This window comes from Pelodiscus sinensis, chromosome 3 (assembly GCF_052426305.1).
Source record: "Pelodiscus sinensis isolate ZL-2025 chromosome 3, ASM5242630v1, whole genome shotgun sequence".
Classification (NCBI taxonomy): Eukaryota; Metazoa; Chordata; order Testudines; family Trionychidae; genus Pelodiscus; species Pelodiscus sinensis.
This window is the reverse complement of record NC_143054.1, coordinates 200,964,403-200,987,198: the sequence shown is the minus strand read 5'-3', so window position 1 is coordinate 200,987,198 and position 22,796 is coordinate 200,964,403. Positions and strand designations below refer to the sequence as shown.

Here is a 22,796-nt window from a genome sequence, read left to right as displayed (position 1 = left end):
ATGCAAAGGCTCCACTTAGGAAGGAACAATCAGTTTCACACATACAGAACAGGAAGCAACTGTCTAGGAAGGAGTACTGCAGAAAGGTATTTAGGGGTCATAGTGGACCACAAGCTAAATATGAGTAAAGAGTGTGATACTGTTGTGAAAAACGCAAACATAATTCTGGGATGCATTCACAGGAGTGTTGTAAGCAAGACGCGAGAAGTCATTCTTCCGCTCTACTCTGCGCTCATTAGGCCTCAATTGTACTCTTGTGTCCAGTTCTGGGCACCACATTTCAGGAAAGATGTGGACAAATTGGAGAAGGTCCAGAGAAGAGCAACAAAAATGATTAAAGGTCTAGAGAACATGACCTATGAAGGAAGACTGAAAGAACTGGGCTTGTTTACTTTAGAAAAGAGAAGACTGAATGGAGACATGAGAGCAGTTTTAAAGTACCTAAAAGGGTTTCACAAGGAAGAGGGAGAAAAATTGTTCTCTTTGGCCTCTGAGGATAGGACAAGAAGCTTAACTGCAGCAAGGGAGGTTTAGGTTGGACATTAGGAAAAATTTCCTACCTGTCACGGTGTTGAAACACTGGAATAAATTGCCCAGGGAGGTTGTGGAATTTCCATCCCTGGAGATATTTAAGAGTAGGTTGGACAGACACCTGTCAGGGATGGTCTAGACGGTGCTGGGTCCTGCCGTGAGGGCAGGGGACTGGACTTGAGGACCTCTCAAGGTCCCTGCCAGTTGTAGTGTTCTAGGATTCTACCTACACGGGGAACAAATATTTAATAAGAAAGAACACGATCCAATGGCTGGAAGTTGAAGCCAGATAAATTTGGGCTGGAAATAAGGCATGCATTTAACTATGAGAGTAACTGAACATTGGAATAATTTGCCAGTGGAGATGGTGCTTTTTAGAGAAGCTCTGCTATAGGAATGATTTTGGGGCACTCCTCTGGCCTGTATTATACGGGAGGTCTGATTAGATGGTCACAATAGTCCATTCTGACCTTAGAATCTATGAATCTGTGAGAGAGATTCACCATCAAGGCTGTCACCTCAGCCATCTCCTGGGATTCTGGACCTTCGTCATCCTAATCCTGAGAGATGTCTTGGCTAGGTCAGGCCTGAGGGAGGGAGCCAGATGACACCATCACTTCCACCTGCTCCAGCTAAGTCCTGAATACAGTAATTCCTCATTTAACACGGTAGATATGTTTCAGAAAATGATCGTGTTAAGTGAAAACGTGTTATGCGGGGTCAGTTTTCCCATTGAAAATAATGGAAAAGGTGGGGGTTGCGTTTCAAGCAGTGGTGTCGAAGTCAATTTTCTGTTGATGCTGAGTCATCAACGTCAACATTAGACAATGTACTGCACAGTACAGTAAAACTCCCAATAGGGCATCAGCTGGAACCCAGAAGTACTCCGGTCAGCCGCTCTCTCGGCGGGGCTACTGAGAGCCTCATGCACGCACGCGGCTCCAGCCTGCACTTGTTAGCGGCCGGGACCGGGACGCAAGGTTGGTGGAGAAAGGGGACTGGGTTACAGCAGGGAGGGGAGGTGTTTGGCTCTGGAGAAGGGAAGGGGAGGAGAAAGGAGGGGGATTGGGTTGGGAGTATGCCCCTGTGACAGGTCTGCCAGGACCCACACTGTGTCCGGCGAGGGGGGGTCGCTAGGGAACAGCGTGGCGAGCAGCGACCCCTCCGCCACTTTCAGGGAGGCGGGGGAAGCCCCACACAGCCACTGGTGACAGGCCCGCTGGGGGAACCATGTTATTTCAGGAACGGTTGTTTTGTTCAAAAAACATCCCCTCCAAAAAATCGTGCTATCACGAAAATGTGTTAAACAAGTAATTATTCTACTTCTATTCAGTCAGGAATCATTGTGTAGCCAAAAAGTCCGTGATGGGGGCATTGTCATGCAAGTGTGCAGGGCCATTGCCCCCGCAAGACAGGACTGTGGCGTTTGGCCATGTGCAGCATGGCGTAGATGGATGCACAGCTCTGGGAGTCCCGATCTGTGGCAGAGCCAGAGATGGCAAGCAGACCACTGGTTTGTCTCCAGCCTGGCATGCTGCAGAGTCCATCAACAGAAAAGGCTGTTCTTCTCTGGTCAGAAAAGGCCTGGCGGATCACCAGAGACACTTCTCTGACATAGAATCATAGAACCATAGAACTGGAAGAGACCTCAGGAGGTCAAGTCCAGCCCCCTGCTCTAGGCAGGACCAATTCCAACTAAATCAACCCAGCCAGGGCTTTGTCAAGCTGAGACTTAAATACCTCTAGGGATAGAGACTCCACTACTTCCCTAGGTAACCCATTCCAGTGCTTTACTACCCTTCTAGTCAAATAGTTGTTCCTAATATCCAACCTGGACCTCTCCCACCACAACTTGAGACCGTTGCTCCTTGTTCTGCCACCTGTCACTACTGAGAACAGCCTCTCTCCATCCTCTTTGGAACCTCCCTTCAGGAAGTTGAAGGCTGCTATCAAATCCCCCCTCACTCTTCGCTTCTGCAGACTAAACAGACCCAAGTCCCTCAGCCTCTCCTCATAAGTCATATGCTCCAGCCCCCTAATCATTTTGGTTGCCCTCTGCTGGACCCTCTCCAATGCGTCCACATCCTTTTTGTAATGGGGGGCCCAGAACTGGACACAATACTCCAGATGTGGCCTCACCAAAGCCGAATAAAGGGGAATAATGACATCTCTGGATCTGCTGGCAATGCTCCTCTTAATGCAACCTAATTTGCCATTAGCCTTCTTGGCGACAAGGGCACACTGTTGACTCATATCCACCTTCTCATCCACTGTAACCCCCAGGTCCTTTTCTGCAGAACTACTACTTAACTGGTTGATCCCCAGCTTGTAACTATGCTTGGGATTCTTCCGTCCCAAGTGCAGGACTCTACACTTGTCCTTGTTGAACCTCATCAGATTTCTTGTGGCCCAATCCTTCAATTTGTCTAAATCACTATGGACCCTATCTCTGCCCTTAAGCATATCTACCTCTCCCCCTAGCTTAGTGTCATCCGCAAACTTGCTGAGGGTGCAATCCATCCCCTCATCCAGGTCATTAATAAAGATATTATTCCCAGGTTGTCACCCACCTCCACTTCCCCTATTAGTTCCTCCCTGTTTGTGAGCAGAAGGTCAAGCTGCGCACGGCCCCTGTTCGGATCCTTCAGCACTTGTGTCAAGAAGTTATCCCCAACATTCTCCAAAAACTTCCTGGATTGCTTGTGTACTACCTTATTGGTTTCCCAACAGATGTCAGGGTGATTAAAGTCCCCCACGGGAACCATGGCCTGCGATCTGGAAGCTTCGCTCAGAGTGGCCTTGCATTGTTCAGAACACAGGGCTGTTCGAAAAGCTCCAAGCAGGGACTTTCTTTGTCTGATGGAAGGCTGGTAATATTGTAATGCCAACGATGATATTGGGGGAGCCCAGCCTCCCCCATGCTCCCCGGCTCATGCAGCCCTACACCAGCCACCTCAACAGCACAGTCTGGCTCAGCAGGTGCAGAATGCAAGTTGATTGTTTGCTTAGCCGGTTGGCTCACTAGGGGAGCAATATTCCAATGGCTGGGCCTGCCTACTGGGTCCCACACAGTATTGGCGAAGCGAAGGGGAAGAGTTGCTGCTGGGGGGAGCAGCTGCCTTCTGAGTTTCAGCAGCCCGACGTAAGGCCTCTTCGAAGAGCTGAGCTCAGAGCTAACTGACTTGCTGGTGGGCCGCGCCATGCTTTGCTTTATCCGAATGGTCGCAAGCGTGGGCCCCACAGCTCCCAGCGGCTCCCGTCTGTTGTTCCCAGCCAATGGGGACTGTGGGAAGCAATGGGGGCTGGGCCCTCCATCCCGGCAGCTCCCATTGACCAGGAATGGCAAACTGCAGTAACTGGGGCTGCGAGCAGCTGTGCCTGTGGTCTGGCGCTGCCAGGGCTAACCCTGAGAACCGCGTCTGGCCCGTGCCCAGAGGCTCCCATCCGTGCTGTAGGAGGATGAAAGCGGAGACCAGCGCTGCCTTCCAGACAAGTGGATTAAGAAAAAGTCAAGAGCTCCAGGCTGGGGGTGCCAGCAATAGATCCCTGTCATGGGGAATGCAGATACGTCCTTGCCCGAGGTTCCTTCCCTCCACCGGGCTCACCCGTGCTCAACCGGCAGGACTGACTAGACTGCAGCGGAGTCTCAAAGAGCTCCTGGCTTGCACACACACAGGGCGGTCACATTGGCCCCTCCTCCTCTCTGTTCATGCCAGAGGCCTGTGCCTTGGGCACCTCGCTGGTGTGGGGGGGCTGCTGAGCCCCCATCCAGTAGGGCATGCAGCTCATGGCAAAAGCAGCAAGCCTGTGCTTGGCCCTGGATTGACTGCTGGCCTCTCTGGCCTTCCTGCAGCACTGCTGCTAGTCCCTGTTGTTTCCCTTCCCCTGCATTCCCAATGCGATCTGCTTGGAGGTGTTGGCCTCCCTATAGCTGGGCATGCACAGCCTCCTCTCCCTCCAGGCCCAGGGGTGGGCAGGTGCACACCGCAATGGAGAGCTGCTAGGTGACCTTTCCAGGCTGGAAAAAGCCTTTAAACATTTGCAGGGCTTGAAAGGTGCTGGTGAGTGTCCGTCTGTATGAGCCTTAGGCAATAGAGTTCACAACTCTCGCCAGAATGTTCAGTGCTGGGACTCATGGGACAATTGCGGGAGGACTATTAGGGGTGCGGTATTATGCTCCCCTTGCTTCAACCTCTGTATAACAACCATGGCTCGGTGTCTGGTGCTTTGCTGGCGTAATGAGGGGAACACAACCTCAAGTGCAAACACATCAACAACTAGACTGATGCTAGGTGGCTAACAGGGCCATCAAAGGTACCTCAGTCAAAGATGGCCCTAATGTGCATGCTACAGTTCAGTGGTGGTCATGGGTCAGTGACACAGAGGTGTCACAGGGAGGCTGCTTACTCCAACCACCATTCTCCAGAAAGATGCTGAGCCCCTGAGCTGGCTTGGGCACCAGTGTTAGAAAGGCCCCCGCCCTGGGCTCAGAGTGCCAGAAGGATAAGCAGGTGCTTAAGTGCTTTGCTAAATGGGGGCAGGACCTAGGGGATTTTCAGACTTCACTATAAGTGAGCCCTTTTTATTTATCTTTTCCACTTTCCTAAGCAGCCCATGCAGGTAATCCCCACAGGAGCGAATAGCAGCAACATCACCCCAAAAGCAAAGCCTTTGATGGAGGAGTCATCTCATATTCCTTAGTGGGTTTGTTACCTTTCTGACATTCCTGGGCCTAGCAAGCCCTGTAAGTAAGGGTATGTCTACACTACCCTCCTAGTTCGAACTAGGAGGGTAATGTATGCATACCGCACTTGCTAATGAAGCCCGGGATTTGAATTTCCCGGGCTTCATTAGCATAAGCGGGGAGCCGCCATTTTTAAATCCCCGCTGCTTGAACCCCGTGTAGCGCGGCTACACGGGGCTCGAACTAGGTAGTTCGGACTAGGGTGCCTATTCCGAACTACCGGTACACCTCGTTTCACGAGGAGTACCGGTAGTTCGGAATAGGACCCTAGTCCGAACTACCTAGTTCGAGCCCCGTGTAGCCGCGCTACACGGGGTTCGAAGCAGCGGGGATTTAAAAATGGCGGCTCCCCGCTTATGCTAATGAAGCCCGGGAAATTCAAATCCCGGGCTTCATTAGCAAGTGCGGTATGCATACATTACCCCGCTAGTTCGAACTAGCGGGGTAGTGTAGACATACCCTAAGTGTTTTGACTTTCTCGTAGGGCAGCCTTTCAGATTTGCCATATTAGGATACTGGCATGGACAAAAGTGCTTAACATCTGTGTTTGTGTAAGAATGTGTATTTACTTATGTAAGAACTGGCTGTAGCGGCAGACCCAGAAAGGGAATAGGCCAGGGCTCTCCTCAGATTTCATGCACAAGTCAACGTTTGCATAGTAGGCCACAGCTAGGTGCTGAAATGCAAGTAGCTAACTGGTGATAAGAACTCAGCATTCGTAGTTCTTGGCATTCCATTTTGTTCTAGCAAAATCTTGCTTGTGACTGAAGGGAAGAAGCCTTCAGAGCATACTGGTTTGGTTCTGTTTGTAAGGATGGCACTAGCCTACATGAATGGATGCGATTACAACTCGACTTTTACCAAGATACTAACTGTTCTGGTACTTAGCAGTGAGTGCCACTGCGGTATCGCCACGCTGTAGAACTTCTCTTCCTAGCTGCATTACCCTGTTTCATACTGTCTGTACAGTGGTGGGGAGCCTACAGCCGGTGGGCGGGATCCAGCCCCTGGCTTTGTGTGATCCAGCCCATGGCAAGTCTCCCCACCGGGGCCTGAAGAGCCTGAGTTACAATGCTCCCCGCCCCCAGGGCTGCAGCACATAGTGCACACCAAGTTAAGTGTGAGGGAGGGGTGGGTGTAGGGGGTTGGGATTTGATGTTGTTTATTTGGGTTTCTTTGCATCCCACCTTGGTGAATAGTTAAGGAGTTTTATTTCCTTCTCACGTGGGACCGGAGGAGGAGGGAGGTTTTTCATTGTTTGTTTCTGTTTGGTCCCAGGCTGATTGTTCTGTGTGTCACTGGACTCAGACCGAAAAAAGGTTCCCTACCCCTGCTCCATAATCTATTCAATGGGCTGCTGAGATCCTTTGTAATTATGTCCTCCCCCCTGCACCTGCCCCCACAAAGCTAAAGTAGTCTGCGATGTTTAAAGACTGCGATTTTTAAATGCTGTGACTTTCCCCTCACTGTCATCTGTGAAGGCTGGAGTCCCTGCTTAACCCTTAGTGGTGGCCTAGCAACATCTGGGAACTAAATTCTTGGTCTCTGAACACAGAGAAGCTTGCTTACATCAAGTATCTTTAGGTTTAGCCTTCAGATTCTAAAGGCACTTCTGCTGAGGATAGTGTGAGGTTTTTCAGAATTGCTGAAACAATATTGTACTGTTTCCTTTCTGATTTTGGACCCACCTACCTCTGCAGGCCAGCCACAGGCCAGCAGGAATCTAGGTAGCTGGGGATTGGACCATCACAAGAGGGTAAAAAAAAAAAGGTGCATCCGTGATGCTGGTATGGTGGATATCGTAGCGAGGGCCAGCCAGAAGCTGCAGTACCAGAAGGGGAAGGATGGCCATCAAGCTGAAAGACAGAAGGCAGCTGCGGAGCAGGAGGAAATCATAGCAGTGCAATATCTGAAGCAGGAATGTCACACAAGGGAAGAAGACAGAGCACGGTAGAGGGACCTGTGTGAGGGACTGCTTGCACCTATGGCCTGTTGGGCAGTTCTCTGGCAGGATGCAGCTGCAAAAAAGGCAAATATCATTCTGGGCTGTATTAACAGGAGTGTCAGATGCATGATGCAGGAGGAGATAACTTTCGCTCAGCATGGGTGAGGCCTCAGCTGGAGCACCGAGTCCAAGTCTGGGCACCACACTTCAGGAAAGAAGTGGACAAATTGGAGTGAGTCTTAAGGGTGAGAATAGTCTTAAACACGGTAAAGGACTGGCGGATGGCACTCAGTTGTTTTGTGTGTCCGCTGAAAGTGGGACAAGAAATAAGGGGCTTAATGAGCAGGAAAAGAGGTTTAGGCTGGATATGAGGAAACCTTTCTAACTCTCCTTTGAATAGTCCTCCAAGGGCGGCTGTGGAATCCCCCTCCTTGGAAGTTTTATAAAAACAAACACCTGGCAAGGATGGTCTAAGTTTACATGGTCCGAGGACTGGACTTAATGACGTCTCAAGACCCTTTCCTGCCCTGCATTTCGATGATTCTCTTTGTTAACATTTTGAAACACCTTTATTTGAATATCAGTGGTCTATATTATTGTACTTTCCTTAAACTTTCTCAACTCCAAACCATAGGAAAATGCATATATTCTACATAGCTCTGTTTAACACGCACTGATCTAAACTGACCTGGGAGTCAGCTTTTTCCAGGGAGCTTTCATTTCCCCCACTCCCTGTTTTGCATAAGAAACATCAATCCCTTTATTCTTACATTACATAGTTTGCTATTGTTGCCTCCTTGACAATACCTGACTTTATCCATTGGCTCACTCTCCAAACTTGCTGACCTGGGGGTTGTTTGCTGGAACATAGTGATTCTGTCCCAGGAGACATGAAGAGGAATCTGCACATTGAACAGAGCTTATGTAGCTGATACCTTGGAGGCTTGTTCTCAGAAATACCCAACTCTCTTGGGGATCATGAAAACAAAGCAGTATGCAGAGTAGGCATCTGTGCGTGAATTTTCTCAGTGTACCTAGAGTCCGTTGCTGTCACTTTCTATTGTTCCATGCCCATTTCTCTTTTCAGTTGTCAATATTAACACCAGAAAGGACTTCTGATTTCATGGGAACCAAGAAGGGAAGGGATGAGTCACCGGTTAAACCCATAAGCACTGTCATGGCAGTGTTTTTAGAGGCAACATAGTGGCTCTGATTTTTAAGGCTTCAATCCTGCAAGGTACCAGTCAGTCTCAATTTCTGTTGATGCCCATAAGAGTGGAGAGTTCAGCCTCATTGCTCGCAGTGTTCTGTAGGATCAGGGCTGGACGAAAACCTTTGCTCAATTTGCAGATGAAAGAAACATTAATCGGGAGTGCATTTACCCTACTGGCTTTGAGTCTCTTGGAAACTGGCTTGTTTTGACACATGCTTTTTAATTTCTAGAGTTCTTCATCTCAATGTTTGTATGAATAGAAGGGCCAAATATACTTGTGAAATCTATGTCTGTGTCAGAGTTTTTGGAGTCAATATAAAGCTACTGTAGGAGCCAGGCTGTCTATTGTTTGTTTCTCCTGCCTCATATGTGTTATGTGCACACACAACAAAACATTTATCCTGACAAGTGATGCTATGATTTCTAACCTGCAGAAATTAAATCCCTCCAAATTCTAGAGGGATCTCTGCTCAAGAAAATTAAGGCAAAAAAAAAATCTAGTTTGAATGTTGCATGTGCTTTTTATGCTGCCGTCTATGATTTTTTTTAATTATTTTTCAGCAGCTACTGCTGTTTTTAAATGTTGTTTGGTATGAAATAAATGTAATTGTCAGATTAATGTATTTGGTATTCATAGCATTATTTGTTGAAGTAATGTTTAATTCCAGAGGCATTCTATTTTAATAATGACCAGTGTCAAATATTATAATGGAAAACTGTTATGTACCTATTTGTGGTATAATTAGCACTGCAGAGTGTTTGCTTCCCTTTGTAATAAAATGAAACTTGGAAAAGAACTAAGATCCTCACACATGTACTTCAGAAGAGAAAAGGATATTCAACAATTGGAGAGACTATGGAGAAGAGCCACAAAAGTGATTCAAGGGCTGAAAAAATGCCTTAGTGTGAGATTTGCAGAGTTCAGTCTAATAATTTGTATAAAAGGATCGAGAGGTGACATGTTATGGTACAGATATACCTTCACTGGGAGGAAATACCAGGTGTTGGAGGGCTCTCTAATCTGGCAGAGTGATATGCTCTGATGCACCCCAGAGTAGCAATCCAAAACCACACGGGAAAAAACCCAACCAAAACAAAAATGAAGCAAGACATGCAGATTGGTTGTCAATTCAAACGTAGAAATAGCCCTGGACCATCCTCACACAGAGACAGGCAGAACAAGAGCCAATGGCTGGAAACTGAAAGCAGACACATTCCAATCTCAGATAAAGCTTCATATTTTAGGAGTGAGGGTGATTCCCCCCCAACAAACTCCCCAGGGAGGTGGTGGATTCTCCATCTCTTGATATCTACAAATCAAGACTGGATGATTTTTCACCCCTGGCTGAAATGCAAGCACCTTGCAGGTGGGACAGCTGATTAACAGACAGCTGATAGCATTGCCCAGTGATTGCTCACCCAGCCCTGAACCACAGCTGTCTCTGTGTTGCGTTAGGGCTCCTTGCCTAAGACGGTTCCCCATTTACTTCAGTAGAAGAGTTTCCTGGCCTTACAAGTCAAATCTTGAATTTTCTGACAGTGATGTGAATCCATATTTACACTGGTGCAACCGAGCAGAATTTGGCCCTGGATGGCTCCACTTTTCAGTCAGTCAGGAGACAAGAATATTTGCAGTGAGTGGCACAGTAGCAGCCCCCCAAGGGGTGATAAATGAGCTCCTACCCTGAGAGAGAAGCTGGGAAGTGGTGGTTCTCAGCCTGGCACACGGCCTGGAGCACTGGGGTGGAAGCAACATAGCCAGCTGCAATTCTAGACTAGGCATTGTGGGGATGGACAAACTTCCAGCCATCTGCCCCATTCCTGACTCACTCCAGAGGGTGGATGCCAGAGAACAGAATGTGGCTTTGCCCCAGGCTTCTTTTGAGATGCTTGTATCTCTTCACGCACGGACATGTTTTTGGAGAATGTTGGGGATAACTTCTTGACACAGGTGCTGAAGGATCCGACCAGGGGCCGTACGCAGCTTGACCTTCTGCTCACAAACAGGGAGGAACTAATAGGGGAAGTAGAGGTGGGTGACAACCTCGGAAGCAGTGATCATGAGATGGTAGATTTCAGGATCCTGACCAAAGGAAGAAAGGAGAGTAGTAAAATACACACCTTGGACTTCAGAAAAGCAGATTTTGACTCCCTCCGAGATCTGATGGGCAGAATCCCCTGGGATGCTAACATGAAGGGGAAAGGAGTCCAGGACAGCTGGCAGTATTTTAAAGAAGCCTTATTGAAGGCACAGAAAGAAACCATCCCGACACGTAGCAAGAGAGGCAAACATGGTAGGAGACCAGACTGGCTTCTAGGGGAAATCCTTGGTGAACTTAAGCACAAAAAGGAAGCTTACAAAGAGTGGAAACTTGGACAAATGACCAGGGAGGAGTTTAAATGTCTAGCTCGAGAATGCTGGGGGGTTATCAGGAAGGCGAAAGCGCAAATGGAATTGCGACTAGCTAAGGATGTGAAGGATAACAAGAAAGGTTTCTACAGGCATGTTAACAAGAAGAAGGTGATCAGAGAGGGTGTGCAGCCCCTAATGGATGAAGGAGGTAACCTAGTGACAGATGATGTGGGGAAAGCTGAAGTACTCAATGCTTTCTTTGCCTCTGTATTCACGGACAAGGTCGGCTCCTGGACTTCTGCGCCAAGTGACACTAGATGGGATGAAGATGGACAGCCCGTGGTGGGTAAAGAACAGGTTAGGAACTATTTAGAAAAGCTAAACGTACATAAATCTATGGGTCCAGACTTAGTGCACCTCTCTGGAGATATTTAAGAACAGGTTAGATAGACATCTGTCAGGGATGGTGTAGACGGAACTTGGTCCTGCCTTGAGGGCGGGGGGCTGGACTCGATGACCTCTTGAGGTCCCTTCCAGTCCTATTATTCTATGATTCTATGATTCTATGAGGGTACTGAGGGAGTTGGCAAATGTCATTGTGGAGCCTTTGGCTATTATCTTTGAAAAGTTGTGGAGATCGGGAGAAATCCCGGATGACTGGAAAAAGGCAAATGTAGTGCCCATCTTCAAAAAAGGGAAGAAGGATGATCCAGGGAACTATAGGCCGGTCAGTCTTACCTCGGTTCCTGGAAAAATCATGGAAGGGATCCTTAAGGAATCCATATTGAGGCACTTGGATGAGAGGAAAGTGATTAGGAATAGTCAGCATGGATTCACAAAGGGCAAGTCGTGCCTGACCAATCTGATTAGCTTCTATGATGAGGTAACTAGCTCGGTGGACATGGGGAAGTCAGTGGATGTTATATACCTTGACTTTAGCAAGGCTTTTGATACGGTCTCCCACAATATTCTTGCCAGCAAGTTAAGGGATTGTGGATTGGATAAATGGATGGTAAGATGGATAGAAAGATGGCTAGAAGACCGGGCCCAGCGGGTAGTGATCAATGGCTCGATGTCAGGATGGGGGTCGGTTTCTAGTGGAGTGCCCCAAGGTTCGGTTCTAGGACCGGTTTTGTTCAATATCTTTATTACTGATCTGGATGAGGGGATGGATTGCACCCTCAGCAAGTTTGTGGATGACACTAAGCTGGGGGGAGAGGTAGATACGCTTAAGGGCAGAGATAGGGTACAGAATGACTTAGAAAAATTGGAGGATTGGGCCACAAGAAATCTGATGAGGTTCAACAAGGACAAGTGTAGAGTCCTGCACTTGGGACGGAAGAATCCCACGCATAGTTACAAGCTGGGGACCAACCAGTTAAGTAGTAGTTCTGCAGAAAAGGACCTGAGGGTTACAGTGGATGAGAAGCTAGATATGAGTCAACAGTGTGCCCTTGTAGCCAAGAAGGCTAATGGCATATTAGGTTGCATTAAGAGGAGCATTGCCAGCAGATCCAGAGATGTCATCATTCCCCCTTATTCGGCTTTGGTAAGGCCGCATCTGGAGTATTGTGTCCAGTTCTGGGCCCCCCACTACAAAAAGGATGTGGACGCATTGGAGAGGGTCCAGCAGAGGGCAACCAAAATGATTAGGGGGCTGGAGCATATGACTTATGAGGAGAGGCTGAGGGACTTGGGTCTGTTTAGTCTGCAGAAGCGAAGAGTGAGGGGGGATTTGATAGCAGCCTTCAACTTCCTGAAGGGAGGTTCCAAAGAGGATGGAGAGAGGCTGTTCTCAGTAGTGACAGATGGCAGCACAAGGAGCAATGGTCTCAAGTTGTGGTGGGAGAGGTCCAGGTTGGATATTAGGAAAAACTATTTCACTAGGAGGGTGGTGAAGCACTGGAATGGGTTACCTAGGGAAGTAGTGGAGTTTCCATCCCTAGAGGTGTTTAAGTCTCGGCTTGACAAATCCCTGGCTGGGTTGATTTAGTTGGAATTGGTCCTGCCTAGAGCAGGAGGCTGGACTTGATGACCTTCTGAGGTCTCTTCCAGCTCTATGGTTCTATGGTTCTATGTTCTTTGCACACACGCAGTACAGAGGGGCCAGGGAGGTGTCCCCCGGGGGACACAGCAGGGAAACCACCAGCGAAGGACAGAAAGAAAAGTGGGGGGAGGAAAAGGAGGGAGAAAGACAAAAGGGAGAGCCGGAGGGTGAGGGTAAGGGAGAGCAAGAAGGTGGAAGAAACTGGGGAGCAAAGAGAAATGAGAGGATGTGGGGGACACAGCCAAGGAGGACAGGGCAGAGAATAAAGCCGGGGAAAACGTCTCTCAAAGCTCGACAGAAATGGCACAGTAAGCAAGGGGGAAAGCAGAGAGGGAACAAATGTGTAACTTCCTGGGGAAGGGGGCAGGCAGAGGGAGAAGAGAATGGCAGGACACGGTCTCTTCAGAGAAGTGGCTTACCCCGAAAAGGCCTTCAGTGCTGCCTGCTCCCTCCTGGAAAGTGGGTAGCTAGAGGGAAGCCCCAGCTGGGAGCTGCACTGGGTGCTGACCAGACAGCTGTGAGGGCTAGAATGATCACACAGCCAGGTGCACTCTGTCCCACCAAACCAGACTGCAAAGCTGGGACAGCCCAAAGGAAAACACTGCTCAGAGCGGGGAGTGTGTGTTCAGCTTCCCAGTCCTAGCCCTGGAAGAACTGGAGCAGGCTTATTCAGTAAAACCCATCTAGAGGAGGACACGCTTGGCAGATACACCCAGGGGAGCCAAGAGGGCACTCTCCATACGCTGTGCAGGGTACCCTCACTTGGCAGGTTAACCGCAGAGCAGATTGTAATCTGGTATGCTGATGCTCTAGGGGCAACATTGAGGAGGTGACCATGCAGTACTGGGCCCAAGGACTAGGTGTACAGCTTTCCAAAGGATCACATAATTCAGCACAAGGAAAGGGAATTACAGTACAGCTAGGGTGAGGGAGTAACTGCAGTGTTGGGGGTGTCTGGGAAATGTGTTTGAGAGCACAGCTGTAGCAAATATTGAAGGTATGAATGAGATGATACTGCATTCCAGCTGTATTGTTACTAAAAAGGGAAGCCACTCGTAAACATTCAGTAGTCAATAACACACAAGCACTTTTTGTGGAAAAGCGTCCGTGCCAATCTAGATGCGCTTTTCCGCAAAAAAGCCCCGATCGCCATTTTTGCGATCGGGGCTTTTTTGCGCAAAACAAATCTGAGCTGTCTACACTGGCCCTTTTGCACAAAAGGACTTTTGCCTGAACAGGAGCAGCATAATATTTCCGCAAGAAGCACTGATTCCTTACATGAGATCGTCAGTGTTCTTGTGGAAATTCAAGCGGCCAGTGTAGACAGCTGGCAAGTTTTTCCGCTAAAGCAGCTGCTTTTGCGGAAAAACTTGACCGTCTAGACACAGCCATAGGCTGTGTCTACACTGGCAAGTTATTCCGGAAAATCAGCCGCTTTTCCGGAAAAACTTGCCAGCTGTCTACACTGGCCGCTTGAATTTCCGGAAAAGCACTGACGATCTAATGTAAAATCATCAGTGCTTTTCCGGAAAAACTATGCTGCTCCCGTTCGGACAAAAGTCTTTTTCCGGAAAACTGTTCCGGAAAAGGGCCAGTGTAGACAGCACAGTAGTGTTTTCCGCAAAAAAGCCCCAATTGCGAAAATGACGATTGGGGCTTTTTTGTGGAAAAGTGCGTCTAGATTGGCACGGACGCTTTTCTGGGAAAAGTGCTTTTCCGGAAAAGCATCCTGCCAATCTAGATGCGCTTTTCCGAAAATGCTTTTAACGGAAAACTTTTCCGTTAAAAGCATTTCCAGAAAATCATGCCAGTGTAGACGTAGCCACAATGTTTGTGAAGAAACACATGGGAATTTCCAGACTGGGTCAGACCCAGGGTCCATCTAGTCCATTATCATGTCTCTGGCAATGGCCAGCACCAGATGTTTTTCAAGAAGGTGCAAGAAACCCAGAAGTAGAAAGAAGTTGCCTTCATGGAAGGTCTCTTCCCTTCTGAAATATGTTAGCATGAACTATAACTCTGGCTAGTCCTTTGATCCATAGAAACTTGCTTTATATCTTGCTTTACATCTTGGCCTCAACAACATCCTATGGCATTGAGTTCCACAGTCCAATTACACACTGGGTAAAAAAATGATAGCCTTGTATCAGTTAGACACCTACAACATGGGTCCTGGTCTACCTACTCTAGGCCAGCCACTAGTTTATATAAAGTCTCCTTTTATGTCACCTTGCTCAGATTAAAAATTTACTATGTTTTTCTGAACCTCTTTAATTCTGCAATATCTTATTTAATATGGAGTGATCGATATTGTATATCATATACCAGATGAGGACATACCATTGATTTATATAAGGACATTATAAAAATGTCCATATTATTCTTCCTCCTGCTTCTTATACACCCTAACTTTATGTTTTCATCATCAATATTGAATGCAATCTACTATCGTGTTGCCCATTCATTTAGGTTGGCTAGGTCCTTCTGAACTTCCTCAATGACTCTTTTGGCCTAGGACTAATCTTAAATATCTTTATGTCATGTACCACTTTTGCTGCTTCACTGATCCCTCTCCCCCTTCCAAATTGTTAATAAAAGTACAAACCAACACTGTACCGAATACAGAGCCTTAAGACCCCCTGTTAATCCATGCTTATGATGAACATTGAAGATTAACTCCTGCTCTTTGTTTCTAGTCTCTTATCTATTACTGACTTTGAGAGCCGTGGCCCTTGCATTGACATGTATGGGCTTAGGTTGTGGCAATTAGTCTATGGCATTCACCTCGTTTAAGATACCACCACACTTTCCCTTTCTATGATCACCAGGCTACATCTGAACTCTTTTATTTTGTACTGTAAATGCCCTGGCAATCTATCCTCAATGTCATGAGCCAGTAGTTCTGATTCAATCTGCGAAATAGCAGAAAGAGTTTGTCTGTCTGTCTGTTCAAGAACTGCTCTTCATTGGTAAAAACTTCATTGGTAAAAAGCTTCCTCTTATCATAACTTGAAGCAAGCTCAGGATTTGGTTGTGCCAGGAGAATAGGATGTGCCTGGAATGGGATTGCTGCTCAGAAAACCAGACAGCAGAGAGATAGAAATGCCAGCAGATGAAAGGGGCTGGCTGCCCAACCCAGAGCTCCCTCCCTCCCCCCCAAGGAACGCTTTAGGGAGTGAGAGAGGGATTCATACAGGAACATTGCTGGCTGTTCCCCTTCATCAGGGAGGAGGGGAAAGTGCTCAGTTTGCTGCATCCCTCACTCTGGCTGGGCAGCGCAGGGGGCAGACAAACGTGGACCTGCCCCAGCCCAGGGACATGCACCCCTCCCTCGGCTGTGCCTGCTGGAGCTGCAGCACCCATGGAGAGGCGCTTCTCACCTGGCCCCAAGCTACTGCAGGGAGAGAGGGCTGGGGCTGTCCTCTCTCCCCGGGGCAGCCTGCAGGCTGAACCCCTCCTCCCAGCCCCTCCCCAGAGCAATGATTTCAATGAAGAAAAACAAAAATTGAGTTAAGGACCCCTAGCTATTTATAAAAATAAAAGTCGTAATTACCAGGGTTGTGTCCAACGGGAGTAAACCATGGTCTAAACGGAGGCACAGCTCAGGTAGCCAGGGGATGAGTAAGATTGTGTGTGTGTGGGAGGGGGTGTTATTCTCTTGCAGCCTAGAACAAACACTGGGCATCCAACATGTGCTTGGCAGGGTTCCTTCCTAGTAGGATTCAATTGCTCTTTCGTCTTCTAGCCCCCTGAAGTGGCACTCATCCCACGGCTGATCTGCAGTGCTTGGATTAGTCTCTCCTCTCATGCATGCAAAACTCCCCCTTGCTGGAAGTAACTGGCTGATTGCACAGGGAATGTTGAACAAGCCACAGTGTACTTGAAAGCTGGGAAAAGTTTTAGTTTATTGTTTTCTAGGAAGGCACTAAGGAATATGAATAAATTAAACCTCAGCCCCTACGTGTAACTCTTCATTAACAGAGAAGTAGGATGTATCATGTCTGTTGGAAACATTACGACTAACTCTGTGGGAGACATTATGACTAAAGTCACTCAAGACTTGTGTGGCAGAGCCTAGAATAAAATGTGGGGGTGAAATATTTGGAAGTCAATGGGAATATTGCCACTGACTTCTATGGGGCAGGATTTCATCCCATTTTCCTGACCTCCATTCTTGTGCTTTACCTAAAATAACATCCTTTCCTTATTCTCCCCTGCTTCCCACTAATGTAATGTGATGATGAATAGTATAATCATGGAAAATAGACACATCAATTCTTTTTTCCAAAATGCACACAGAATCACATGTAGGAGTCAACATCTATAACTCATACACAGTGCATCTCCTATGCCTAGCAGATTAATATTACCAATAATACAAGCACAATACATTTGATATATTGCTGAGTGATTGACATTTAAAAAGTTGACTGCAATAAATCTAGAGATGATGAACAAAGCGATTTTAATAACGATTTGAACTTTCACCAATCTCGATGTCTTCATTTTAGGATAAGTCATATATACACAGCATCAGTAATATACACCTATTAATATTCTTTATTTGACATGTATTTTTCTCCAGTGAAATGTTTTGATTTATCTTTACCTGTGTGCTAACAGAGTGTAAAATAAGTTTGGATGGACTGTGTTGTTAAGGAAGCTGTGGTCTTGCCCATCAGCTGCCAAAGCGCACTTCTGAGATGCTTACCACAAAAGAACACTATACTTGTACATGCATATCCTACTGTAAATTAAGATTTTCATGGTTCAACACAACGTTGTAATTATAAACAGCTTTTTAGCTTATTAGTATTGTCAGGTAAAAGGCTAGCTCCAAAATTAAGTCTAATTAAAGTCACAGTGTGCACATTATTGTGGAAAAACGCTACAAAAACGCTGCATAAATACTTCATTTTCCCAATATACAATCTCTATGTATTTAGGTTTCTATAGGAGAAGTTAAAATCCCTGTGTGGTGAAAGAAAGAAGTTCGGCAGAAATTACCAAGGTAAAAGCAGCGTTAAAAGGAATTCCTCGGTTCCTGGCTCCAAGGACCTTAAAACTAGTCTTGAGATGTCTGTCCTGGCCACAGCCCCGTTCTCTGTAGTCTGACTATTAGAAAGTGAAGCGTTGTGACTTGTGACTTACTCCCAACTTCAGTCACAAAGGGATTGTGGTAAGGACTGAAAGCTGATAGAAGTCTGAATTCAGGCTTTCGATTTGAGCTTCCTTTGCTTTAGACCCACATCTCGTTGGAGCTTGTTTGCGAAAGGCTTTGACGTTTTTGTTTTTCGAACTTGGCCAGGCAGAATACCCTACCGACGCAAAATTAAGCCATTTACCATTGCCCCCGATCCATTTCCTCATGCCGACGCGGCTGAACGGCCAGAGGCTGCTCGCGAGACATAGCTGCGTGGCATCCAGTCACGGAGCGCTTCAGGGGCAAAGCCAAGGCGGACAAACCAACCCCACGTCCCCGCTGCACCTTGTGCCTGCTGGAGCCCGCAGCCGCGTGTGCTCGGGGCGCCCCTGCGCCGCGCACAGCAGGACCCGGCCGCGCAGCTGGTCGGGTTCAGAGCAGCCGGGAGCAGGAGGTTTGAGGAGGAGCTCGGAGCGTCTAGGTCACACGGCGTCACCCCGGCCCCCGTTCGCCTCGCTGCAGGACAGCCCGAGAGCCAGCCCTTCTCCGCGCCAGAGGCAGCGCCGCGGGGAGCCCTCGGCTGGCAGCCAGGGGCAGCTCGCAGCGCACTGCGGGGGCCTGAGCGGATCCCGCCCGCCGCAGGCACTGCGCAGCGCCCGGAGGTGAGCTCGGCGGCGGGAGCGGGCAGGTGCGCGCACGGCGGGGCCCTGGGGCCCCTCCCCGCACCCCGCGGGGCGCAGGCTCCGCGGCCCGGCTGGTCCCGCGCCAGGGCCCGATCCGGGCCGCGCGCCCCGGGCTCTGCCCGCAGCGCCCCCCAGCGGCGGGGTCGGGCGGCGCGCGCCGGCTGCGGTTTGTAAACACTGGCCTCGCGCCGGGCGGGGCGGGGCGGGGCGGGGCGGGCTGGCTCCGCCCCTCGCGCGCGGATTGGGCGGCGCGGCCCGCGGCGGGGGGGCGCTCTGCGCGCGGAGCCCGGTCCCGGCGGCGGGCGCGTGCGGCTGCGGGGCGCGGCCGGGGCTGGGGTTCGTCTGGCGCGGGGCGGGAGCCGGCAAGGTGAGTGCGGGGGGGGGGCGCCGAGAGGAAGCGGGGCGGCCCCCCCGCGCGTGCGGGGAACGACCCCCCCCCCGCGCACACGGACACACGCGGGCTGCTGGCGGCTGTTGTTGTCGGAAGCGCGGGCTGGCTTGGGCAGACACTGCGCGGGCGGGGTGTGTGTGTGTGTGTGTGTGTGTGTGTGCGCGCGCGGGGGGGGGGGTGTGTGTGTGTGTGTGTGTGCGGGGGGGCACACGGCGGGGTGTGTGTGTGTGTGCGCGCGGGGGGGCAGGGGGGGGCACACGGCGGGGGGGCGCGCGCGCGGGGGGGCACACGGCGGGGGGGGGTGCGCGCGCGGGGGGCACACGGCGGGGGGGGGGGGTGCGCGCGCGCGCGGGGGGGCCGGCACAGCGGGGTGTGTGTGTGTGTGTGTGTGCGTGCTGGGGGGGTGGCACACGGCGGAGTGTGTGTGTGTGTGCGCGTGCGGGGGGGGGCGGCACACGGCGGGGTGTGTGTGTGTGTGTATGCGGGGGGGGGGGCGGCACACGGCGGGGTGTGTGTGTGTGTGTATGCGTGCCGGGGGGGGGGGGCACACGGCGGGGTGTGTGTGTGTGCGCGTGCCGGGGGGGGGCGGCACACGGCGGGGTGTGTGTGTGTGTGTATGCGTGCCGGGGGGGGGGGGCACACGGCGGGGTGTGTGTGTGTGCGCGTGCCGGGGGGGGGCGGCACACGGCGGGGTGTGTGTGTGTGTGTATGCGTGGCCGGGGGGGGGGGGCGGCACACAGCGGGGTGTGTGTGTGTGTGTGTGTGTGTATGCGTGCCGGGGGGGGGGCACACAGCGGGGTGTGTGTGTGTGTGTGTGTATGCGTGCGGGGGGGGCGGCACACAGCGGGGTGTGTGTGTGTGTGTGCGCGCGTGCCGGGGGGGCGGCACACGGCGGGGTGTGTGTGTGTGTGTGTGTGTGCGTGCCGGGGGGGGCGGCACACAGCGGGGTGTGTGTGTGTGTGTGTGTGTGTGTGTGTGTATGCGTGCCGGGGGGGGGCGGCACACAGCGGGGCGTGTGTGTGTGTGTATGCGTGCGGGGGGGGGCGGCACACAGCGGGGTGTGTGTGTGTGTGCGCGCGTGCCGGGGGGGCGGCACACGGCGGGGTGTGTGTGTGTGTGTGTGTGTGCGTGCCGGGGGGGGGGGCGGCACACGGCGTGTGTGTGTGTGTGTGTGTGTGTGCGTGCCGGGGGGGGGGCGGCACACAGCGGGGCGTGTGTGTGTGTGTATGCGTGCCGGGGGGGGGGCACACACGGGGGTGTGTGTGTGTGTATGCGTGCCGGGGGGGGGGCGGCACACAGCGGGGTGTGTGTGTGTGTATGCGTGCCGGGGGGGGGCGGCACACGGCGGGGTGTGTGTGTGTGTGTGTGTGTGCGTGCCGGGGGGGGGCGGCACACGGCGGGGTGTGTGTGTGTGTGTGTGTGCCGGGGGGGGCACACGGCGGGGTGTGTGGGTGTGTGTGTGCGTGCCGGGGGGGGGCACACGGCGGGGTGTGTGTGTGTGTGTGTGTGCGCGCGTGCCGGGGGGGCAGTGGGTGCCGGGCGGGGGGGAGCCGGGCCAGCCCCGCGCGAGCCGCACACTCTATTGTGACGCACTTACTACGAGCGGTCGCTGCTGCCAAGCTCCGGCAGACTTGCTGCGCTCAGCACATTGGGAGAACAATGGGGCGGGCAGGGCGCGGGCCGGGAGCTGCACAATCAGTGCAGGCGCCGCGCCGCGTCCCAGCCTTTTGTCCCGTGGCGGGGGGGTCCGAGCGCGCGGCTGCCCGATTCCCAGCTCCGGCCGGGGCGGACTCGGAGCGCCGGGGTCTGGCTGAGGAATTGCTCTTGGAGCCTGACTCGCTTTTGTTCAGACAAAGCCTTTCTGCGAGTTACACTTTGGACGCAGGTATCCTGGGGGGTGGAAACAGCGTCCAGGGAACTACCGCCTGAGATGCCGTAGCACTCATTGTGTGTGTGTGTGTGTGTGGGGGGGGGGGGTTCTTAAAGAGCTAGAGGGATGCAAGTTGGAAGGCACATGCAGCACTACTAGCACTCTGAGAAACCCCACAGGAGGGTGGCGAGAGTTTATTGCCAAACGTATTGAACATTGCGGTAGCGTAATAAAGCCTGGAGAGCTGAATCACAATCTCCTCCTCTTTATTTGCAGGAAAAGGCGACCAAATGGCAAAGCAACCTTCTGATCTGAATTCAGAGTGCGACGGAGAAGGTGGACAGTTTCAGTCAATTGAAAGGCCAAGTCAGCCTCAGCATCTTAGACCTGGGGCCCCTACCTCTATACAAACACAGTACCAAGGTAATCATTCAGGTGAGGGGGACAGCTCATCGCCCAGCAGCCCTCAGGGACCATTTGCACCACCCACTAGCCCCAGTCCATTTGCTACCAGATCCCCACTTTTCATCTTTGTACGAAGATCCTCACTGCTGTCTAGATCCTCCAGTGGGTATTTCTCTTTCGACACAGACAGGAGCCCTGTGCCTATGAGTTGCGACAAGTCGACGCAGACTCCAAGTCCCCCTTGTCAAGCCTTTAATCATTATCTAAGTGCAATGGGTAAGCAAGATCATGGTAAGAAACCTTTTAGCTCATGGTTTATAGTTTTTCAATAGGTTATGAATTCTCCTGTGGACATTGTATTTCTTTCAGAATCTCAATATGAATATTTGAGGCAGCCAGCAAATTTTTCAGTAAGAACAAAATACTGTATATACAGTGACATCCAGCTGAGCCACTGAATAAGTCAAATTGAAAACTGCCTTATGTGTTATGAACTGATGGGGTGAGATTTTAAATCTAGTGAACATTTTCCTAAAGAACAGGAAAGTGATCCAGGGATCCCTCCTGACTTTGGTTATCATAGCACATGGAATGTGTTCTGGTAAACTACGTATTTTGGATCGTTTAAACTGGATACAAAGTCTATAAGGGGCCAGTTTTGTTTGTTTGAAATAACTTGTGACGTCACCATGGAGATTTGTCTGTCCAAGTAATGAAGTTGTGATTGGGGGAAGGGTAAATGTAGAGGCCGCATTGCTTAGTAATAAACATAATCTTGGTCTCAAACACTGGAACAGAGTACTAGGATATGAGAGATGTTTCCTTTACTACAGATTCTTAGCTGTTTCCTGAAGATCCTGCTAATCAGAATATTTGGTGGAAGGAGGCAGGAGAAGAAAGTATCTACAAAACTAGCTCTAGTTTCTGTTGTCTCTTATATTTTGGAGTTTAAAATGTATCTGTAAATATCCATTTTGGTCTGGAATTTGCTAGTCTGAACAGCTATTCTTTTTTCACACATGAAGGGAATCAGGTTTTAAAAATATATTGTAAGTTTTTTTTTTTTAATTTCAAACATGTTTCTGAAATGTCATTTTGATACAGTTTGTAACTTTATGCTCAAGTAATGTTTTAGTAGACCCTCTTCACAAAAACATGTGTAAGAGTACTAGACTAATGTGGTTAGTGTGCTTGCACAGTATTTATTAAAAATACAACAAAAATCTTAAAATTTTAGTTAAAAACTACAGGGATGAGTCAGGAGGCTTGAAGGGTCTTTATGTATGTCAGTCCGGAAAGTGCCTGTTGATATGACATTTGAGCACAGTGTCCCATTTGGCTGGGTTTTCTAAGAAGACTCTTTGCAATGGTTGCTTGGCAGATCATGAATCTGAAGTTTGGCCACAGGAGTCTGTAGAAGGCGGGAGAGTCGGGTGTGAGACTCTGAGTTACTCCCATTAAGGGTGGAGCA

At 50.2% G+C, this 22,796-nt stretch overlaps 1 protein-coding gene across 21 annotated transcripts in view; it reads left to right on the top strand.

Moving 5' to 3' along the window:
• BCL2L11 (BCL2 like 11) overlaps window positions 1–22,796 on the top strand; it is a 151,309-nt gene that overhangs the window by 83,678 nt on the left and 44,835 nt on the right. For 4 of the 21 annotated variants that reach the window (XR_016349305.1, XR_016349308.1, XM_089777589.1 and 1 more), the window contains exon 3: window positions 21,197–21,616. Coding sequence is in view for 4 of the 21 variants with exons in the window: in XM_089777589.1 (XP_089633715.1) it covers window positions 21,197–21,616 (420 nt within the window). In the remaining 17 variants the exon portion in view is untranslated. Of the gene's footprint in view, window positions 1–17,663; window positions 18,639–18,890; window positions 19,027–20,553; window positions 20,936–21,196; window positions 21,617–22,796 lie in introns of those variants that run through there. The other 17 variants (XR_016349307.1, XR_016349309.1, XM_089777591.1 and 14 more) reach the window with 10 other exon arrangements.